Below are 22229 nucleotides of genomic sequence, written 5' to 3'. Positions count from 1 at the left end.
TTCCTTGCAACGTAAATTGTAATACGAGTGATAATGGTGAAAGTATGTTCGTATCCGCGTAAAATGAAAGGATACGAGAATGAATTAATGAAGAACATATACGGCCATTCGCAAACCAATATCATAATGTGTTGTTAAATACATACAGTTCATGAGTGATATTAAAATTTCGTTTCGCATTCTATTAAGTTTCTTATAGTTATTTTATGTTTAAGACTTTATGTTAAATATTTTATGTTAAATTTTATTATCCTATACGACTGTATAAAATAATATCCAATAATACATAGATAATTTGTTTTTCTGATTTGATAAATATTTCCGTTCACCAAACAATAAATTTATCATAATACTTTAGATAATCAATTTTCTATACATCGAATAAATTTATAACGCTATATTTTATACAGAGTAGCATTTATAGAACATTTAATTTTCCACTGGAGCAGTAAAAAAATGCTTACCGTGACATGGATATGTTCATCGAATATACATTTTAAAATTTAATCGTACTTTCAATCAATGGTATTCCTAACGTAATCAGAATCACAATTTAATGCAGGCCGCGCCATATTAAGCACAACGCGACATTATATTTCATCGATAACGCAGCGTTAATACTTTTAACCACTCATTTCACTTTATCATTGCATAAAATAAATAATAACGATTGCATCGCCGCCACCGAGGACACAAAATCGAAAACGTTTTCGGCAGTCCCATTCTCACTAATTTGGAATACTTGTCTGAATTTCTCTGAATTTCCTCTCGCAAAAGTAATCTTGTAATATTTGAATAGATCAAACCGTCGGAACTAATTATTTTAAAATACAAAGGACGCGGCTGTCGCTTTGTTTATTTATTTTTCTTGCATTTATACGACAATTAAATGAACCTGTTCCTTGCTTTTGCAATTGAAAATATTTTTACAAAATGGAAAATTGTAGCTTATGTTTTATTTAACCATTTAATTCATATGTTTCATTATTATATGTATTCAATTAAATTTCATAAAAACAGATGTGAAATAAATTGCTATTATTTTTTGATGGAATTACTTGTCGTTGGTATTATTTTATTACGATACGCAGCATTTTTTGTGTTGCAGCAATGAATTTATCTACATCTGTTAAATGTGAAAAAACAATAAATTGAAATTGTAGACTATGGAAAATTTAATTCTTTTAAATATTTAAGTAGGATATATGTAAAAGAGATATTATAAATTGATTAGGACAAATACATACTAACAGAAGTGCTACTACAATATCTTTAAAGTGTTAAATCTAAATTAAGGATTTAAATAATAATATTATCTAGTGTTGTTCAATTGAATATTTCATAAATAAATTATACCACACTCAACTAATTCAATCGAAGTCTACTAATTCAACTATCTTGACTATTATATATCATATACTACTTACATTCCCTAATTTTACTAACTATTAAATTCAATTCAATTCAAATTAACTTTGCCCTAATTTGGTGAATCCTTGGACCACAAATAAGAACAAAAGTCTATATATCATTCATCTTCATTTGAATCGAACGAAATTATAAAAATTCTAATCCTTGTTTTCCCTTTTTCAAACATGTATATCGAGCACGACAGTGACAGAGAAACTCCGATCGATACATCGACAGGTTTTCGATCATTTAGGACCCCTCGAATTTCGCGGCCAACGTTCATTCTTTCGTTGATTATCGGGAAACCTGGTTACGACGCACGCGAGCGAGGAAAGATGGTAGGAGAAATCGAAGAGGAGAGGATGAGCGATCATTGCGAGGTTACCGCGGGCTATTCTTCCATGGGGAATTTTCCCCAGTCATTTTTCACGCTGATGGAGTCGAACGGAAGGCTCGAGGTATCCCGCTAAATTAAAGAACTACATCATCAGTATCTAACCGGGACGAAGAGCAACTGGAAAAGAAAAAGGCGAAAGGAGGTGTGGTTGTATTGGAATGTATTGAACGAAATAAGCGTCAACGAGTAGTTAATCTTCTTTTTTTTATAAAAGCTTAATATATAATTAGTCGAGCGATGTAAGTTAGTCTATATATATTGATATATTTTTGTTCTGGTGTTCAGAAGGATTGAAATGAAGGCATCAAGGGTAAAAACTATTATTAGATTGTGGATATACATACACGCATGACATATTAATAAGAAATGAAGGTTCATGAAAATGACCCAATTCCCACGCGGAAGTAAGAAAAATGTTCGTCAAACACCAAGTTCAGTTAGAAACGAAATGCATTTTATCTCTGAATTTTCTTCCCTGTACTTCACAACTTTCCTAAAAGCTCCAGAACCTCATTACCTCTAAATACACGGTGGCCGTAACATTATCGTTAAAACAATCATTAAACCGACGTTTTGTAGCACAAACCCGGACGTATCCGCGAGCTATATAATTTTTCATCCGCTAAACAATAGTCTCGGCAAACTACGTTGAGCTAACATTGAAGGCTGGCGCGGACGATTTGCAAGTTCCCTCGGCTTTGTCCTTTTCTTCCTTTTCTTTGAGTTTGCCAGCCTCACCCTCGCCGCCCTCCGCTGTCTTTGGAACCGTCTTTCTCGACGAGTGCCGATCTGCCTCGCGCCTCTTTCCCTTGTTCTATTAAAGAACCTCGCGAAACCTTCCCAAACGTTCCTTTCTTGCGTCTGCACAGGCTGCAACGTTGCGTCCTGCCGCGTTTCGAGATAAAGGCAGATAAATTGTGTGCGTGTGTGTACATACATGCACCAACCATAGTTCGTACGTTCACGTACACACGAAACTTACTTACATCGCCCACGGCTCGAACGGATGCAGTGAATGAAGTGGATGTGCTGCGTAGTCCGGGGGAAGAAATCAACCGGGAAACAGTGGGCTCGACAACGGGGGTGGAAGAGGACGTGGTACAAGAGTATATGCTTTAAAACGGCGTCGAGTGTATTACGAGTTTGGCGCAGAAGTTTTTCCTTTTTATGTAACGAGCACAGTTGGTAACATCGAGCACATTGTCGCAACACTTGGACAATGAGTCACTGAGAGACTGCGCGACAACGCGAGGCAAAAAGGATGGAACAGAGTTTGCGGGAGGACGTTATGAGAGACGAAGGGTGGTGGTTGTGGTAGTGGTGGTGGTTGAAGGAAATGTTCCAGAAGGAATAACGAAAAGAAGAGAAAGAACAGAAGAGCAAGGAAAATACCTGTACAACAGGCGCGTTTGCAAATGTAGTCCGTGTGAGGTTTGTTCTGGTGAAATTTCTCTTTCTCTTTTTCTGTTTTACTCTTTCTCGCTCTGTTACGGAAAAATACATATAGAGATATATGGTATACTTTTAACGGAATGTCTTGGCCACGACACGGTGGCGAGACAATGCGTGCCGCTTGCGAAAACTTGTACCTAAAGTAATACACGAGCTGGATATAAGCGAAAGTGGCGGGGATTGAATAAAACAACAGCAGTAGAGAGGAGAACGTCAGCCCGCATTTTTGTAATGCATACACGTCGTATACACGTCGTATACTCCCAGTACAGGCCATGTTGGAGGCGCTGTGACAAGCGACATCTGGGTCAGGCAAATTGTTATTTCTTTTGATTTGCTCGACAATCGCAGGTTTTCTGGGAACGCTTTGAGTGTTTCTCGTTGGCACGCGTAATTTTTACCCCCTCTCCCTGATTCCTTCTTTCCTTTTCTTCCCGTTCAGCCCCCGGCGCAAAGCGAAATCGCTAGCTGAATTGCTTTCGAACGACGGAGCACATCGTCCCGATTTGTCCCCGCGTGTTTGAATTGAGCACCGTTTGTTGATATATTTATAGAGCACGTTCGTTCGTTCGCTGTATTGGTGGCCGTTTTTAAACAATAAACGTGTCTTTCCCAATTTATAAATTTAATTTATACACGAAAGCAATATATAGATTTTATTTTAATACTAAAAATTGAAAAAAATGCCTAGGTAATACCAGGATTATTTATGCTTCGCATATGTAGCTAGAAAAGGTATTGGCGCATACTCTTACTTTCCAACGAGGCGTTTCTTTTTTTCTTATCGAATTCAACACTTTACTTTCATCGTACAAAATGTTTGTGTCATACGAAAGTATTATCAAATGATATGAAACTTAATAATGATACCTTTCTTCTATATATTCACCTTTCTTCAACACCTAGCACAATACCACGTCACATCGACTAGTATTCTTCGAAGTTAACTTGCGCAAAATTAGATTACAACGTCGTCGATGAATAACAAGTTTAGTTTTGCCGAAGTTTCATAGCGGAACACGTTTCAAGTTAAATTACCTTTCAGAGAGCTCGCTTCTGTTTATGATAGAGGATACACTAATATCGTTTGATATTTCTTGATACAATTGTGACGAACGCATGAAAATAATTTATTCTTTTGTCGTATAGGTAGCGTGGCTGCGAGTGGACACACAAACGATCCTCACGATCGCTACTCACGTTATCACGAAGAATCACCGTATCGCTGTCACACATAGCGGTCATCGTAGATGGTGTCTTCATATCCGGGACACCAAAGAAACGGACAGAGGATGGTATATGTGCCAAGTTAACACCGACCCCATGTCCAGCAACACTGGATTCCTCGAAGTAGTCGGTAATCAGCTATTAATACTATCTTTTTGTCTAATAACAATCGTAGATCATAATAATATGTATTGTTTCACAAAGAAATGTTTGAATATTTATCACGGAAAATTTTCCTGTACCTATATCTATATAATGTGTTGTATGTTACGAAACTTTATGAAATTTTATTAGCAGTATAGTAAGACACGATATGCATGATTATAGTGCTAGAATCTGAAACTAATCTGGAAATACACTATGAATGTTGCAAGATATTTATTGAAACCAGTATACGATATGTATAGTTATATTAAACGTTCATTTGTTATTAAAGATGTATTACTAAATATTGAATCTTATTGGTATAATGGATAACTGACTACTAAATAATCACAATTCTTGAAATCTATGTTTCTGCGAAGATAATTTCTCCTGGAATGTATCTTTTATATTGACTTTATATTGACTTCTACAATATACCAATAATGAAGTTAAGTTTATCAATCTAAATTTAATTTAATTAATTCACTCTATTTCGCGAATATTAGTCCTTCATTAGTTCTACAGTAGCTGAAATTATTTAATTGCCATTAGCTTTGAACGCATAGCAGGTTATAGAGGAAAATGCAGCGGGAATGTTCTACACAAAGTTTCCTAGTGAAATGTCAGGAAATCGAGCGATCAACTTTTTCAAAGCTCCAAACTTTTAGACATCTACATTTTACCTTCGCGTGAAATTAGTAGTGGCAATCTGAAATCTGCTATGGGATCGTAAAAATCTATCACAGGTCTTTCAGACAGTTTCTGAGATCGCGGCTATACATCAAACAAAACATAACTTATTCACCAACGTGTATTGACAGTTTGACAATTTTTTAATACCAATAAATTTTGTGAAGGAATTGCGTTTGAAGTTCGACAATACGAAATTAAACATTTTTTATTTTTTAACATTTCTAATTTTTAAAAATATTCTAATACTGTTTCGTTTGAGCAATCGTTTAATACATTTATGTTCTATCTTCTCTTTCTTTCCTTTTTATATCTAGATGCGACGAATTTAAACTTTGTTTTTGCAAATTGGAAAATGTACTATTCACTCTAGAAAAGTTTATGAGTTTTCAGGAGCGTCATTCATAGTATTATTTACGTTCTACACGGTTATTTGGCTGACAGATATACTGTACGGCCATTTATCAATTAATGGTAATTAAAAACTTCGGTGGTCCAGTTTTAGACTACTACCCATGCTATAAACTGAAAAAAAACATCCATTGCTAATGTAGGAAGGTTGAATTTCGAGTATATTTTTATCAAACAATATAAAGTAAAATAATACATACTAAATGTCAAGTAATAAAATAACAACGATAATGCAAATTAACAATTATTCTCACGTAATATGACTCTCCTAACTTCTGAACTACTTTTACAATTCCTACTAGACTCCATCGCTAGTCAATCATATTGAATTTTTATAGATTTCACACATTCATACAGTCTTACTACGTGCAATCGAATTTCCATCAGTTATCATGTATCCCAGTCTATCTCTATATTTTTCAAATCAGCCTCCCTTTCTAGTCTTGCATATACATTCGCCATTCGCATATATAAATTCTCACTTCTATAATGGTTACTAGAATAGTCGAGATGATCAATTTCAGAAATATCATTGAAGTACGAGTAATCGGGTTACAAATCTACAATCGACGTTGTCAGAAATAAAAATAAAATGACTGCCTAGGGAAATGAAAAATGAGAAAGGATAATATAGTTTAGTATGTCAAATAATGGTTATTATTATCTCGTCCCTGCGATATCTTCCAGTTGGAACAATTTATGAGGTATTCAATAACTTCGCTAAAATTAATATCCATGTTTATATATATATTGATTCGTATACATACCGTTATTAACACAGGTCCTTCTGAGATTACTACAAAATTAGCAAATCTTTCATTACCAAAATCCCGCGAAGAATTTCAAATCCCACACATTACAATTATCCGAGAAGTGGGCTAACGAGTTCGCAGCGTGTAGTACTGGTCACTCCATAATGAGTAAGGAATGCACAGCATTTACTGTTCCTAGTTAGGTTTCCAAATGTCGGATACATTCAGGCTTGTTGTTATTGTTGTTCCTCCAAGCAAAAGGGAATTTCTGGCTGGATGGGTGTGCCATTACAGCAAATATTTGCAAGCGAATCGTGCGTCTGAGATTGCCGGTGAATTTGTATTGCGCGTATTCCCGAAACTCCGCCGCCTTCCGGCACCTTAGGTTCCTCCTCGTGGAAACTCGGCTAAGTACTGGTGGATTCAGCGTTTTCCGTGTCTACGTAACTTACGCTTGTCCTGCGGAACATGTCCTTTGGCTGGCGTTGGTATCCTTCTTCCGCGCCCATGCATCAACCGAACCTACCACCGAACTTTCTTGGCACTTGGTACCAGCGCTCCTGTTACCGCCAACTTGTCAAAGTTCGCTCAACTATGGGTCTCCTTAGAATCCACCGTGGTGTCGCCAGGGTTTCGTGATTCCCACTACCGACTTACCGATATTTAATCCCTGATTATTTCCTTGGCTTTATCGTGTGCTGCTTGTGGTTAGAAAGATAGATAGTAGAAGCTCTAACTGATTTGTAATATAGAGTAGGATCACTTGATGCAGTCTTGAAAATAGGGCATAAGTGTCTTCGTTGTTAATTGAGATGGACACATTTGTAAATTTGTTACTTACAATTGGGGACAATAATGTATGAATATGTAGCTGAAGTAGGTGTCAATGAAGTTGAATTAAAGTTGAATTTAATAAAGTGATTTAAATATTAGTGTTACACACTTAAATTTCATTTATCATATGAACCACTCATTTACCAAATTGGTTAACTTCACAAAAGAAGAAGTAAAGGAAATTGATATAATTATGTAAGATAAACCCCAATCATGTGTTTTGGCATTAAAATGTGAGAAATTTAAAAAACGAAGTTAGACACTTTAGCCTGTGAATGGCTTATATGTATATCCTTATAGTAAGTACATAGGTTATTTACTAAATAATTGAAATTAATATTTACATTAGACCAGGCTACGTGTAGAATTTGTGATTTGTTCAAGAATGCACGATTGAATTCTCTGCGTGAAACGTTTCGTAACGAGGGCATCGTAGTTCTTAAAATGTTTTCGTTTTGAATTCGTTTTGTACGCAGGGGATTTTGAGAGAAGCTACTTTTAGACGGCATGAATATTTCATTCGAAAAGCTATTTTTGATTCGAGGAATAACATTTTCCAAAGTGGTAATTTTGTATGATGCATAATATTATGTTATATTTTATTTTTGACTCGAATAAAGAAATCTCTTTGGCCAGTGTTCATAATCTAACAATATTGATTTAGACATTTGATCGCAGGTAGCAGAAAAGTGATTCAGCTTGTCTAGAACGACTGTCGAATACTATTCCACGTCTCTATTATATTACAGCTTTAAATATGTATATATATTCTTGCCATCAATCAAATTTCTACACGGTATTATGGATTTTAATCTACACATCACACTCAAGTTTTCAGAATCACTCTTCATTAAATAAATTATGATGCTTTATAATTTTGTTATGTATTGCGGAATTATACAATTGTAACGAGATCTTAGGACGATTTAAATGGAAATCATATGTATTTTGTGTTCTACTGGAACAGTTAGACTTGCCGCAGGGGAGTTTCAATAGTGTCTCTTGATTTCGACTAACAATGAGTTCCAAACTTTGAATCTTATATAAGGAATAAAATGTATGGTGATTTAATTCAGTCTTGTTTTTCTATAGTTCGTATCTTGGTAACTATCGGAAGAACATTATTTTAATTCATATTCACTTTTTTATCTTAATATTTCAATTAATTCATCTTTCAAACAACCTACAGACACAAAATTAATTTTGATTTCAAAAGGCTCGACTTTAAGTTTAATAGCTTGAGCACAGATATATTACATTTCTCGCTGAGTATCATAAAAATTTGAAAATCTCGCACTCTTTCCTTTCAACGCCTCGTATACAAGGACCAGTTAACACTGGCCACGATCTTAACGAGATTGCAAATGAACCCCCGGCTATAAATCCTCCCGATTACAAATCCTGCACACACAACTCTTTGCCCACCATTCGAGGCCTCTAACCTATCTCCTACTATTCAACACCCCTTGCAAATATTCCTCTGAGATCATAAAAATGAAACTCTACGAAAACATCAAAGAAAGACGAAGAACCGAAAGGAAGCGTTTAGCATGCAATCGCGAATCCAAAATAGTGTAATCAAGGATGACGTCAGGGGCTGAAAGAATCCGGTTTGTGAAGATAGAGACACCTTGGAGCACAGAGTCGCGTTGCCTTTGTAGATTGATGTCGAATTTGCCGCGGTGGGATGCAAATGTATGTAAAGTGCACACCGCGCACCAAAACCTTCATGGCCGATTGTACACTTGGTGGGCTATTAAACACCTTCCTGGCGACTGGTGCTCCTCGCCTTAATAACTGGCCGGCCTGTTCGCTCTGCAAGAAGCCCATTTACCAGTCGCTGAGCACGGCAGAACGTGCGCCAGAAGCGTATGGCTTAACCTACACCTAACCCCTCGTTAAATTTCTTCTTTATCGTTTTCGACGATCGAGTCCGGCCATCGTTACGCGAGGCGTCAGAATAGCTGGAGGTCACAGCCGGATTGATCGTATCCTTCTTCTCTGCTCGACCATTTGGCTCGTCGATGATCGATCGACTAGAAATTTTTGTCATTTATTCGGTGAAACGGAAGGACCATCCTGGTCTACAGTGTGTTTTTGATTGCACGGGGCTGTGGTCACAATAGATGCGTGTCCTGACGAACCAGTATTCTGATGAATACCTCGAAGCAATCAAACACGAAGGCCACAGGTGAAAAACACAGATGAATCACATTTTCTGTCTTTTATAAAGATCAAGCTTTTAAATCGATGTATTGTCGATGAATCTCATATCAAAACTACCATTGCGTTCGATTTTGATGTCTAGGGTCGATCCTATAAGTATCTCCCACATATTTGAGCATCATTTACATATGATATGGAAAGTTGGTTTTACATTGGTCCAGTAGCACTCCAATCCATCATTGGATTATAACTGGAATAATGTAAACAGTGTTTTTATTCCAATACAATGCCGTCATGGTAGCAAGTAATCCAGTCACACGAGGGGATCGAAAATCTACTTTTCAAATCCAGTGTTTACCCCCCACCATCGAGAACACAATATTCCAACGTTACTGGAAGCGTCGAGACGGCTCAATACCCAGCGCTGACTGAAGCGTAGTATAGTGTACATCCGATTTTGCGTGAATCCATTGCCATTACAGTTTACCACTTCTAATGGTTCAAAAAAAGCTGGAATAATGTAGACATCGATCGATTTCTAGTCAAATTACTGGAATGTAATCGCTTTCTCCGGCGGTTAGACTAATATAAACCTAGCTTAATTCAGAAGTTACATTGATCAACTCTATAGATTGAAAAGTATGAAAGTGACAATGTTACAAACGCTGTTTTTCAAGTGTACGTCTTAGAATTTTCTGACGATAGATAAATCGTTTTTTGAGAGTTCAAAATTAATCGTGTATTTATACAACAAAATTAAGATATTAACTATAAATGGAAAGTTCTGAGAGGCTCATCTTACAATAACGTTTGTACACGCTTAGGAATGTACATATTTACATCTCCGGACACTTCATTTGTCAGAAAGACAGTTCGTCGAGATACGCCTCCACTGCGACCATAGCATAGATCGAGGATTCGGGACAGGTGGATGTACTAGAGATGCTGATGAATTCGTAAACGCGGTAAGATTATATTTCCATGAAACTAGGAGTGTTGTTGGTCGCCTGGAGCAGTTCGCTGGACGCGCGTAAATAAGTTAGCAGACCGTTTCTGCGAGTAATTAAATGCACTCCGTGACGATGTCCCCGACACAAACACGCGATTAACTTTCAAATGGAATTCCCGAAATTCCATTAGTCAGCGGACAAACTGAAGCTGCAGCCCTTAAGCGTGCTCGCGTATACTATAATTTCCAGGGCACGGCGACTCGGAACCCCTGAGCGCAAAGCTCTTAAGCTTATCGCGAATAACCCTCGTTAAATTCCTTCCTTTATCGCGGCCGCGTTACTACCTACTTGACCGCTGCACACTGTGAAATTGCCTGTTCTCACTTTCGTGTTCGATTGGTACGACGTTTAGTCTGAACGAGAATTTCCCGATTAAATTGTGAAATTACAAGGCTGAGATTGAAGGCCTGTGTTTGCTTCATCTTGACGCTGTTGGCGTATAGTTTGAGTTCGTCCTATCTGCTCTGTCATAACGGAGTTTAATATAGCAGAAGGTTGAAAAGTGGCAAGTATTATTGATTATTCGTTTACTTTTTTAATAGTTTGCTTTATTTTATACATAACGCCTACTTATAACATATTGTTGAAAATTGTGCAAATATTAATTAGAATTATTCTATATCGAAATAAAGTTTAAACAGGAGAAGATTAGACGACGATAAATATTATTTATCACTCATTTGATCTTTTATAGCCCGAGCTGGTTTAATCTTGATTAGAACTATTTTATTTTGAAGTAATTATACTTAAGTGATTACATCAATATAATATAACGTATGATTTACTGTTTAAATATTTTTATGATCTCTAGGAAATATATGCTTGTGCTAAGCACCCTGTAGTTTCTAAATACATTTCCAGATTTGTTTCAAACTTTAGCAACATAATTTCGACAGCCGTGCCTCATTACAATACTATTAAAATTTCTAAATATTTTATTCAACACATATGGTATATCCATAAAAGGCGTCTACAGGTTTTCTTTATACTTTGGTGAGCCACTGTAGTTTCTAGCAGCAGGATTAAAATTCGTATGGTGCGCTATACAAGGGGAGTTTATAAACAACTTTAAAATAACTCGTTCTTCTTACGAATGGAACGCATGGTTCGCGCAACGTGCGGCTGGAAAAGGGACGTTGGGAGAAAAATCTATGCGAATGAAGAACTACGGGCACGTTGTGTCAGGCGAAACACGTATGAAATAATAAATTCGACGCGATTGTTTCGCCGTATCAATAAATATACTATCTGCGGATACGACGGTTTTTTGTCGCCGCGTTTGAAACACAACGTAGCCAGAGCGCGAAATGAATTGCGCCACGCGTAGCTTGATATTTTTCTCTATGGCCCGATCCAATTGCTTTTTTGTTTGATAGCCTCACATTTACTTGATTTTTCGCGAAAATTTCTCATCCATATACTCGTTTTACTTTTATTATACGGTGTTGCATTATCCGGACGATAGTCGCTCGTGAATTGTGTCCAGAAAGTTTATTGATTTATGTAGCTATACGACGATGGTTATGCATTTCTATGATACATGTGGTTTCAAGGAGATAGGGTAAATGGAAATTATGTGGTGTATTTTTGGAACAGATGTAAACTTGTCGAGTAAAAAGATTATATGTGGCGGTAATATTTATTAAGTCCGGAATAATAGCGATTTGAACCAACACCTTCCTGTTGGAGCAACATTATTCGCCGAGACACGCTTACAATAAATTGTCCTATAGAAATATATTATATATAAATTATTATACAATAACCTACTAATTAGTAATACTAGTGCATCGTTTCCGAATTATCGTGAGAAGTTTTAGATTATAGATTTCTGACGTAAAAAGAATATTTATCATTTTATAATCATGATATTACTACTTCAAACTATCTAATCAGTTGCCTGCATTTTACAGAGCTATAATTTGGTTGAAAAATTATTGTTCTGCGTTGTTTTTATATCACCATATAAGCTAGCTTGTAACTTGTAAAATTCACTTGTAAAATTAGAATTTATATTACTAGAACTCATCGCTTTCGAGTTAGCAAAGCGTTAGCTTCAAACGAATAACAAAAGTTTTATCACAAAATTCAATATTGATAGAACCAGATAAGTAATTTCAAAATTTCTTTCAGCAACACACCTTTCATTCCTTTCCTTGTTTATTTGATTTCCTGGATGCTCAATATTCAATGTGTTGACAATTCTGTTCATTTTCTTCTGCATATAAGACAGCCTATCACGCTAATCAGGGTAACAAGTTACGCAAGGGCGAGAGACTTGTTTGGAAAGTTTACGTTACGTTCGGAAACCTCTCCTTGTGAAAAGTTCGTTTTCCAACTACTTTACCTCCTGAACACGTCTTCCTGAACTCGTAGGTAAGACAGGATTGAGAGTTTCCTGGAGAAAGCTAGGCCTCGATGGCGATCTTCATATATACCCTATCCTATATGTATATATATATATATATTATAGTTAACAAAAGCTCATGAATATTTCTCACTGGATAGAATATTCTTGGAAGAAAAGCTGCGATAATCTTGAATTATCCCTTACCATTGAGAACACTTAATGAATTTAATTGATACTTGATGAGCTTAATATTCTTGAAACTCGCTTTAATAACGAAATATTATTATAAAAAATTTGGAATACATACTTGAACAAAAAGAATATGGTAAATATCTGATAAAAATATTATCGGAGGATATATTACAAGTAAAGAAATTGGAATAAATGGGAATATTATTTAATAAGAGATACTCTGATTTTTGTTTATAAAGTTCAAAAGCTGTTTAGCTTTTTCTGGGAAATATTCAACTATTTAACAGACCATTAGCTTTAGATATAGCGTTTCTTCCATTGCAGACTTTGTGCACTTTTTCTAAAGAACTAGCTGCAATAGCATCTGTCTGTGGGAAAGTTTTCTTCATGGAATCGTTTGTCAAGTATACCGGCTTCTAAAGATCGTTAAAAACTAATTTTCACCTTGTTCTTGAAAAGCTCTTTGGATATGACACGTCTACCCTCTTGTGGAAACTAGGAGAAGTAGAAACTTTAAAATCGAAATTTTCAACTTTCAGTGATATAACCTAGTTTTCTCTATAACAACGTTCTCTATTATCTTTCGTTCTAATAATAACCAGTGGCTCTTCAAATTACATTAGTCTTTATTATGTAAAAATATGGAAAAGTGCAAATATTCGAATACGTAATTAAGAATAATATAATTATATTAAGCAAATATTCTCATTGATTCCTAAAAATAATTGGTTTCTAGAACGCGTTTAATCATAAATGACATTTTCTTCTTTACCTCCTTTATTTAAAGCATTTAAAAATTTCTACATTGATATTCTACTTCACTATGCTACTGAAGGTTGTTAAATTTTGAATTTGAATTCTTCATTTTTGAATTTCAAATTTTAAATTTGTGTTTCAAATTTGGAACTTCAAGCTTTGAATTTAAAAATTCTTTAAGTCTGAAGGTTGCATGATTTTATAAGGGTTTCCGATGGTTCCAAACGTTTCAACATTTCAGAAGTGCAGCACATTTTGAAAAACATATTTGTGCTTCCTTTAATTCTTTCAAACGCTATTACAAGCAATCAATTTTCTATAAAGATATAATGTGTTCCTTTGAATTCCGTGAAACTAAAAATCGAAAAATCGAATGAAAGCATTGATCAATGCTATTTTGAAACAGTTTTTGTTACCTCTTATGAACCAATGGTTTTTACAATCTTTTCTATATTTTTATGCATAAAACATATTTCATGAAGTATAATACCTAGTTGTTTTATAAACGGAAAGTTGATCGATGAAGTATATTATTTGATTATTTTATATTACTTTATACAACTACATTATTTGATTGCTTAACTTGAATCTATTGATTCAATTAAAGTTTCATTTTACACAAACGTCTCGCAGCTATTATAACTCGTTCGACAATTTAGTGTTATATAGTTTGTTTACTTGATTTTGAAGTGCGTAAATAAAATTTAATGTTTTTTACAATTTATTTTTACAAAATAATTCTTACAAAATATTAAATACATTTTTAGAGATAATAAAGTTGGCGTATTTAAAAGTTTCAGTGAGCGAGATTAAGAGTGAATGTATCGTATAAATGTATGAGTCCTAGTTGTCAGAATTAAAAAGTGAAACTGCAGGTATCGTTTTAATCGATAACGTCACCTCGCCTTTTCCGTTTAAATTGAAATTATAACCTTCAGTAAATTGAAGAGCGTGGTTATCATCGTACACCACGATATGCCATTTAATTTCCAGCGCGTGCGAAACAAAACACTTTCCCTTCTGCGATTGAAATGACGATTAAAGTACCGGAGCGTGGCCAATTATCGCGAATCAATGGCATGAAACAAAAGCCCGTCGCGGCCCCTTCGTCTCACTTACGTCAAGGGAAAAAGGAAATCGAGCCACCAGAGCTGCAATAATAGCCATTTAATTCTTTCCCTTAGAAATTTTCAAGCAATTTACCCGCATACAATTCCGCATTATATTATGTATTATGCGTATTATGAAATTGCTTTCAACTTTTTTAATTGACAGCTTATTTCATGAATAATACGTTTCATTTAGTGAACGTTTCAATATATATTTCGAAAGTCTTTAATACGGAGTATAAAATACATGTGAATTAATATCACATTCACTAAAATGTGTAAAATATTATCTCACATAGTAAAAATATATATCAATTTAAATTATTGCAGTATTAACTATCTACAACAGATAACAGATAAATTTATAATGTGATTTAAGGAAAAGAATATATGATATGTTTGAAAGTATTTTATCTTTTCGCTTAAATTTAATTACTTATTACAGAAATTTTTAATTAGAAGAAGAAATTATAATTTGAAATTATACAGGGTCTTAAAGACAATTTCCAACAGAAAGTTTGAGCATTTATATCATAGTATGAACGGAAAAAAATAACAAACATTTAATTAAAGTATGCTATATGCTTTTAATGTAAAAAGTTTATATTTTCTTATACGAATATTTGATAAATTCCGTAAAAAAAAATGGTGTGTTATTATATCAGTTGCATCAACAAGAAGAAAATACAAGAAAATTAATGTGTATTATATTGATTCATGAGAAACAATGTAAACGTTTTTTTAAATTTCCCTAAATAGGTTTCTTTAAACAATTCCTTTATTTCTGCGTGTAATGTATTATCAAGAGAAATATTTAAATTGCAGTTAACTTGCAGTTTAATTTGTGTTCGATAAAAAAAAAAGTAAATTTGTGTTGATTAAATTTTCGCTTTGTCAGTGAATATTGTACATTTTTGAAATCTTAGTTTCATATTTTCTAGGCATCTTGAAATGCCATCAGTAAAATTACACATAATTTAAAATTTACAAACGATCATAAATCATTTTTCACAATTTCATCACGATTATATGTGTATAAATAATATTCAAAAATACAACTACCCGACACAAATCTCTACATGCACTCTATGCACTCTAAAAAAAGAAAAAAATACACCAGTAAAATTCACTCAAACCCATTCCAACATGTCCTTACAATACTCCATACATCAATACATAGCTCGCATTCACCCAAACAAAACATCCAGCATCAAAGTTTCATCCAATAACATACCAAACCTAAATTCTATGAAAGAGAAGCTCCTAAACAATATCCTACGTGGGTATATGTACAGTTGCTCACGAAAGAATCCAAAAGCTTGTAGAGATCTATCACAAATATATTATGTGTGTTATACAAAATATTTTGAAAATTCATTAACACTGTAAGGAGATTTGGCTACTATAATTATATTGTCAAAGTTTGAAACAAATCTAAAAATGTACATTTATAATCACGACAGTTCTCTCAGTTCAAATTTAGTCATACGAAAGTCCTACTAAATCATACGAAATTTAATACCGATCTTGAAACCGATTTATTAGTATGCGAATAACACAATGGTATGAAAATACTTTTTATAGTCACTATACATAAAAGGTTCCTATAATATATACTCAAGTATTTTTCTGAGCCACTGTACTGCGTGTAATTCCAACTACCAATCCACAGAACCCGAATTTCGCACAGGATTCCAGGTGATCGAAAGCACCTTAAACGCGTCACCACACAATAGGGAGGCGGATCGGTGAACCGGTCACGTCACGACGTAACGCAGGCCCGTTCAAGCGTATTCACGATCAGCCGAGCGATTCCCGGTTTTACGATCGGATTGTCGTATGCGGAACACCAGGGCGGTGGTCGATTCGTCGATGGCGTTGCGGAATATTTGCGAATACACAACGAGACATCGGTAGATCGGGGCCAGATAGCCATCTATCCAATCGAATGGCGTCGCGTTCGAGCGTGCCCTGTGTATACGAGGTGTACACGAGGGAGGCGGGATAGTATCGTTGCAATGTGCTCATTGTTTCAGTACCACCGGATATCCTGGACGACTCCACCAGCACCGACATGGAGGTACGAGAGGGCAGCAATGTGACATTACGATGCGCCGCGACTGGTACCCCCAAGCCGAAGGTCACGTGGCGGCGAGAAGTTGGTGGTACGATCGCACAATCGAATTCACACGAAGGTACGTATTTAAGGAGTAAATGGAATGAACGTGACAGATATACTACTTGGGTTTGCGGAGACTGTATTTAATACTAGAACTAGGAACTTATAATGAGTGATACCTCTTACAAATGTTAGGTTGTTAATAAGTTTATGCTGTATTTGTTACTCTGCTGTTCAGAAGCTTTTATTAAATGCAGCAGAAGCTTGATTTTGAAAATGCCTATTCTCATTAAATGCAATGGTTGGTTGATTTTAAAAATTCTCATTTTTCTTAACCCAACACCTGGTTATTTACGTCAACCATGCAGTAATTTACCGATTTGTTACTTTGTTTAAAGCGAAACGTTGAAATATTATATGCGATTGGTATTACATAGCCTTAGATACAACTCAAAGAAACGTCCGGGTCTCCTTTTACACTATCCGCCATTCAACTGGTCTGCTACTCCTATTTGACCCATCTGCACCGACTGGACCATGTTTCCTTCTTTCGCACCTTGGGTCCATTTATGCCTGCTTTCTCGCTGCAGGCATTGTTATCCTGCAATCGTCCTCGCCTCGTTCCGCGTATATTGCCACTTTTCTCGCACCGGGAAGCACACTTTCCCTGGACCTTCTTCTGCCGAATAAAGCTGGGAAAGACACACGACTCGTTCGCCTCTCTGATTGCATGAGATCTTTATTGCGAGGATAGAGTAGCAACGCCTGGGTTTTGACAGCTACGCCAGCTAGATGAGATCGCGTCCCCTGCTCGTTTCTTTGGCGTCTGTGCTTGGACGCGAGATGTCTTGCGACGAATTCTAGCTCGTGTGAGTCATGTGTTTTGACTCATCTTAAACTGAATGATGGAGTTAATTTCTAGTATGAATGGATGTTTTACAGATTAAACGTAAAATAGTGATATGTACGCTATAAGATTTGTCACACAACTAAAAGTGAGTTAAGTATACTGTTTTGAAACGTAGATTATTCAAAAATTTTTCATAATCATATTTAACGGATCAGAAGATAATTTGATTATATATAGTTCGAGCTTGGCTTTATCTTACCCTAACTCATCCATTTCGATTAGTTTCATATATAAATTGAACATATAGTCCCTTATACACTACCTTATAAAACAATGGAGATTTAGATTAACAAAAATTGATAGAGTCAATGAAAGCAGAATATAGATTGAATTGCAATAAAATAAATGAGAATTTTATTTCTATGGAATATATGAATATAGATGTTTATTTTATCAGTTTACAATTTTGTTTTGTTTATTTTTCCATGTTACAATTTTATTTTAATAAAATTCAGCACATGGTCCCGATTTAATACAAACTACTATGTGTGAGGAAGCATAATTCAATTTTGCCAAGGGAGGATAATAATTAAAGTCGTACTTCGATACAGTTTAACGCGGTCAGTAGAAATAAAACTTGACTCAATTATAATTCTGCGAAACGTATAGAAACAGAATAAAACAATCGACGAAACGAATAAAGTTTGAACTATGTACCAGTAGAACATTGTATTTATGAATTTAGAGTTTACTAATTAAATTAATTTAATTAAATCAACTTTAATGAAAGTAGTATCTATAGTACTCATCGTTAGTAGTTCAAGATTGATGTTTGTAGAGACTACTATAATATCTTACGCTTACAAATTAATTTTCTAATGTATTTACATGGATATGCATGTTTATTTCTTTATTTATCGATAATCATGTAAATATTTGCGATTAACATATTCCACTGCTGAAACTGTATTTTTCTTTAAAAGAAGCGTATCTTTCTTTACTTCTATAAAATTCTACTTTTGTCAAAGATAGCATTAATTAAACATTAGTTTAAATAATGTTTGCTCCAACTTCGATGCTTACTGTTTTCCTTGTCGTTCAAAATCTTTCTGCTAAAACACGTACATTAAAAGACACAACAACTGTGTCAGCAGATATTGTTGAGAATATGGTAGCTCTGTTTAGTGCATATGCTGCATGCACAACGTATAGGTCAATAACAGCGAATGGATTAATCCATTGAAGACCAGTCAGCGAAATGATGCACGAATTATACGTAAACGCTGCATTATTGTTCTATAACGAATTTGAAAATATTAATATTCGATTGAAAATTATAAATCTCAAAATCTGAAAATTAAAAACCTTGAAAGTTTGAGTATTTGGAAATTAGAGATCCCGCGTTAACGCAACTTTATTCTTTGATAGGTTGATTACATCAAACATCAATCACCTGTTTCTGGGACTTTTACGAATACTTTAAGTCATAAGAGCAGTGAACATTTTTCATTAATGAACATTTGATTATTTTAGCAAACAATTATTAATTGTAATATATTAATTATAATGAAATATGAGTCGAAAAATATTTTGCTTTCGGTACCAGAGCCAAAAGTGAATCCAGTTAAGCATTGATCGTGTGCTTTACTGTTCATGTGTTATAATTGATTGACGTTCTACAGTAATACGTTTATGGATGTCGCACTGTGTTATTCTACGTGTTTTCGGTCATCGACTTCCCTGTCACACACGCAAATATAACGAGAATAACATCATTCAAAAACGGTCTTGTCCTATTTCGACGATATATTTGACATACATATTATTCGCATAAACTTACACGTAAAGCACAATACATCCAATTACAATTCAGTCGAATATCATTCGTTATTCAATTAATTATTCCCATTTCTATAACATACTGATATCAATCAGGAATTATTGACGACCTAGAGCATTCTGGAGAATTCTAATTTATAATGGAACGAGTCACGAAAACGTTCGATGAAAGAGAATTGTTAATAAATTACTAATAATAATTATTTTGTGATACGTCGAACGGATCGATCGCCATCGTCAATCATATAGAGATGACACTAACGATTACTGAAAAATTATTGATAACTTAATGATGCTTATCAATATACCAAGTGATATCGCCGAGGTACCGGCGAGATAAATAGAAATGACTACAGAATAAATAGAACGTAGCACGCGATAAATTTATCACTATACTGCAGATTTTTTACAAATTCATATTTTTCACCCACTATATATTATCAAGAGTATTTTGTACGGACATTTTATATACTTTTTGAGCCAGATATATTTTGTAAATGTCCGTACCATAAGAATTTTCAAAACTGCATTTAAAATCCTTTAAGGACAAATACTTCAATCCTGAAAACTTGAAGTTTCAATTTCCTTTTTCTTTTCCTTGTCGCAGACCAGTCAATTACACGTCATTCTCCTTGACGTACTCATTAAGCACGATGCACTTCAATTAAATAAACGAACAGCGTTGAACAGTGCATCTCGGAATCGACATGCAATAGTATAGACTAATCTATCCTCCAATTCGGAAATCGATACTGGTCGGTTTCCTTATCTATTTCTGTCCAGGTGGAATCGATGTGACGAGCGTTTCAGTTTTCAAGCCGTCAAAGCGTCCATCGGTCGTTTTGTCTATCCTTTTGCCCCTTAATTACCATTTCTGACCCCTTATTCGAATTATTCAGTTGTCTATTCTTCGTGCCACTCTGTCTCTTTACCCGATACTCAATTTCTCTGATCCAAGTCCACCCCTCCCCAGCTCCCTCGAGGCGCCATGACTGTTCAACCCATTCCGTGACTAATTGCACACGGAAGTGCAGGGGACGTTTCGAATTGTACGGTCTGCAGGTGCGTAAGCAAGAGGGTTAGCCTAACCCTTTCTCTGCGCCCTTCTCCTCACCCTTTCCTGGGCCGGATCGTTCTCAATCCTCCTCGTCCTTTCCAGACTCGAGCTTAAACACTAAGACTACGAACAGCGGTGACAATTGCGAAGCGTTTGTGGTTTCTCGTTTGAGCGAGCCAGGCGACAATTTTTTAGCCACTTTAGCCAGATAAATGGCCAAGATTCTCTTCCCGTTAATTAAAATCCTTAATTCTAGACTTTTAATTGATGAAGGAGTTGAAGTCTGGAAGGGTTGAACGATTTCTTTTTAAAACAACTGACAATTTCGGGAACTGAATAAGAATTGGAAATTGTGGAAGCGACCATGAACTGGAAGACTCGGGATCCCGTTTCTGCTTTTCTTAAATCTTTCGGAGCTTAACCTGAAACTGTCTTTTCTGTCCTTGGATGAAATAAGAGCTTTTCTTCTCACCTCGTTTGACAAATCGTTCGATTACGTTTGAATAGTCGGCTCCCGTCATGTTTCAAGTCGCTTCTTCAAGAGCAAGAATGTGACGTTTGGGAAGAGTTTTGGTAATTTTTAGCTGTTAGAAGTTTCTTTTCTTGTAAGAATTTAAGTAAAGATTGCTTCACTACACAATTTTCTTTACATTTTAGAAATTATGTTTTCATATGCAAATACCAATACTTTATGAGTGTTAACACGTGATAGACAGGTTGATACATAATTATATATTTATATGTATATAAGGTTATAGCATATATTTGAAAGATTGTAATAATATCTTAGTACATCTAGAACTTTTTGTACATTGAAACTAACATCGTCAGTGACGTTTTACAAAATACAAGTTACAATTTATCGATAAGTTGTAAATTCTGTGGCATAATAGTGATATTTTTCACCAGAAAACGAAATTTTACAAGAAAATCTTATTAATTACAAGTCATACAATTATCCTATTTGACGTAAAATTTCATTATTAATTACTAAATCATCTCATAGGAGAGTGTCAGTTTCCTTCGTTCGAATATACGTCAGCTTATCGTATCTATTCGCATTCTACGTGAATTCTAACTGAACCAATCCAACTTCAAACATCACGTAGAAAGAAGAATCCTCAAAAATCGAATGTCTTCAGGTATCTACCGAAAGCTTTGGAAGCTGTATCTATAGGATGTATCGGATCCGAAGTTTCGATATAAGAGAGGATATGACCTATACTAGAATGAGAAGGAATTTCGCTGGTCTGGTTAGAAGATAGGAATGAAATTCCGGTGATTTATTCACCGGATGAACTTTTTCTCGTCCTAGTCTGGTTTTAAGGAATCGTTTTAAGCATTTGTCGCCGTTGCTTCCTTTTATTCTTCCTATTCGCTTCTTATGCGCTTCTGCTTTGCCCAGCCGTCGGTTCTCGACGAGAAGCGGTTCGATTCCATTAGGCGATAAGTAAAAGAAAAATA

General features: G+C 35.2%; 1 protein-coding gene across 2 annotated transcripts in view; it reads left to right on the top strand.

The window, feature by feature from the left end:
* Nucleotides 1-22229, top strand: part of LOC117163531 (lachesin) — a 158745-nt gene that overhangs the window by 110370 nt on the left and 26146 nt on the right. For both annotated transcript variants that reach the window (XM_033345878.2, XM_033345877.2), the window contains exons 3-4: nt 4409-4616; nt 16937-17095. In XM_033345878.2, the coding sequence (XP_033201769.1) occupies nt 4409-4616; nt 16937-17095 (367 nt within the window). The remainder of the gene's footprint in view (nt 1-4408; nt 4617-16936; nt 17096-22229) is intronic.

The sequence above is a fragment of the Bombus vancouverensis genome, chromosome 9 (assembly GCF_051014615.1).
Source record: "Bombus vancouverensis nearcticus chromosome 9, iyBomVanc1_principal, whole genome shotgun sequence".
Lineage (NCBI taxonomy): Eukaryota > Metazoa > Arthropoda > Insecta > Hymenoptera > Apidae > Bombus > Bombus vancouverensis.
The sequence above is the reverse complement of the archived record's forward strand: the minus strand, read 5'-3'. Positions and strand labels throughout refer to the sequence as shown.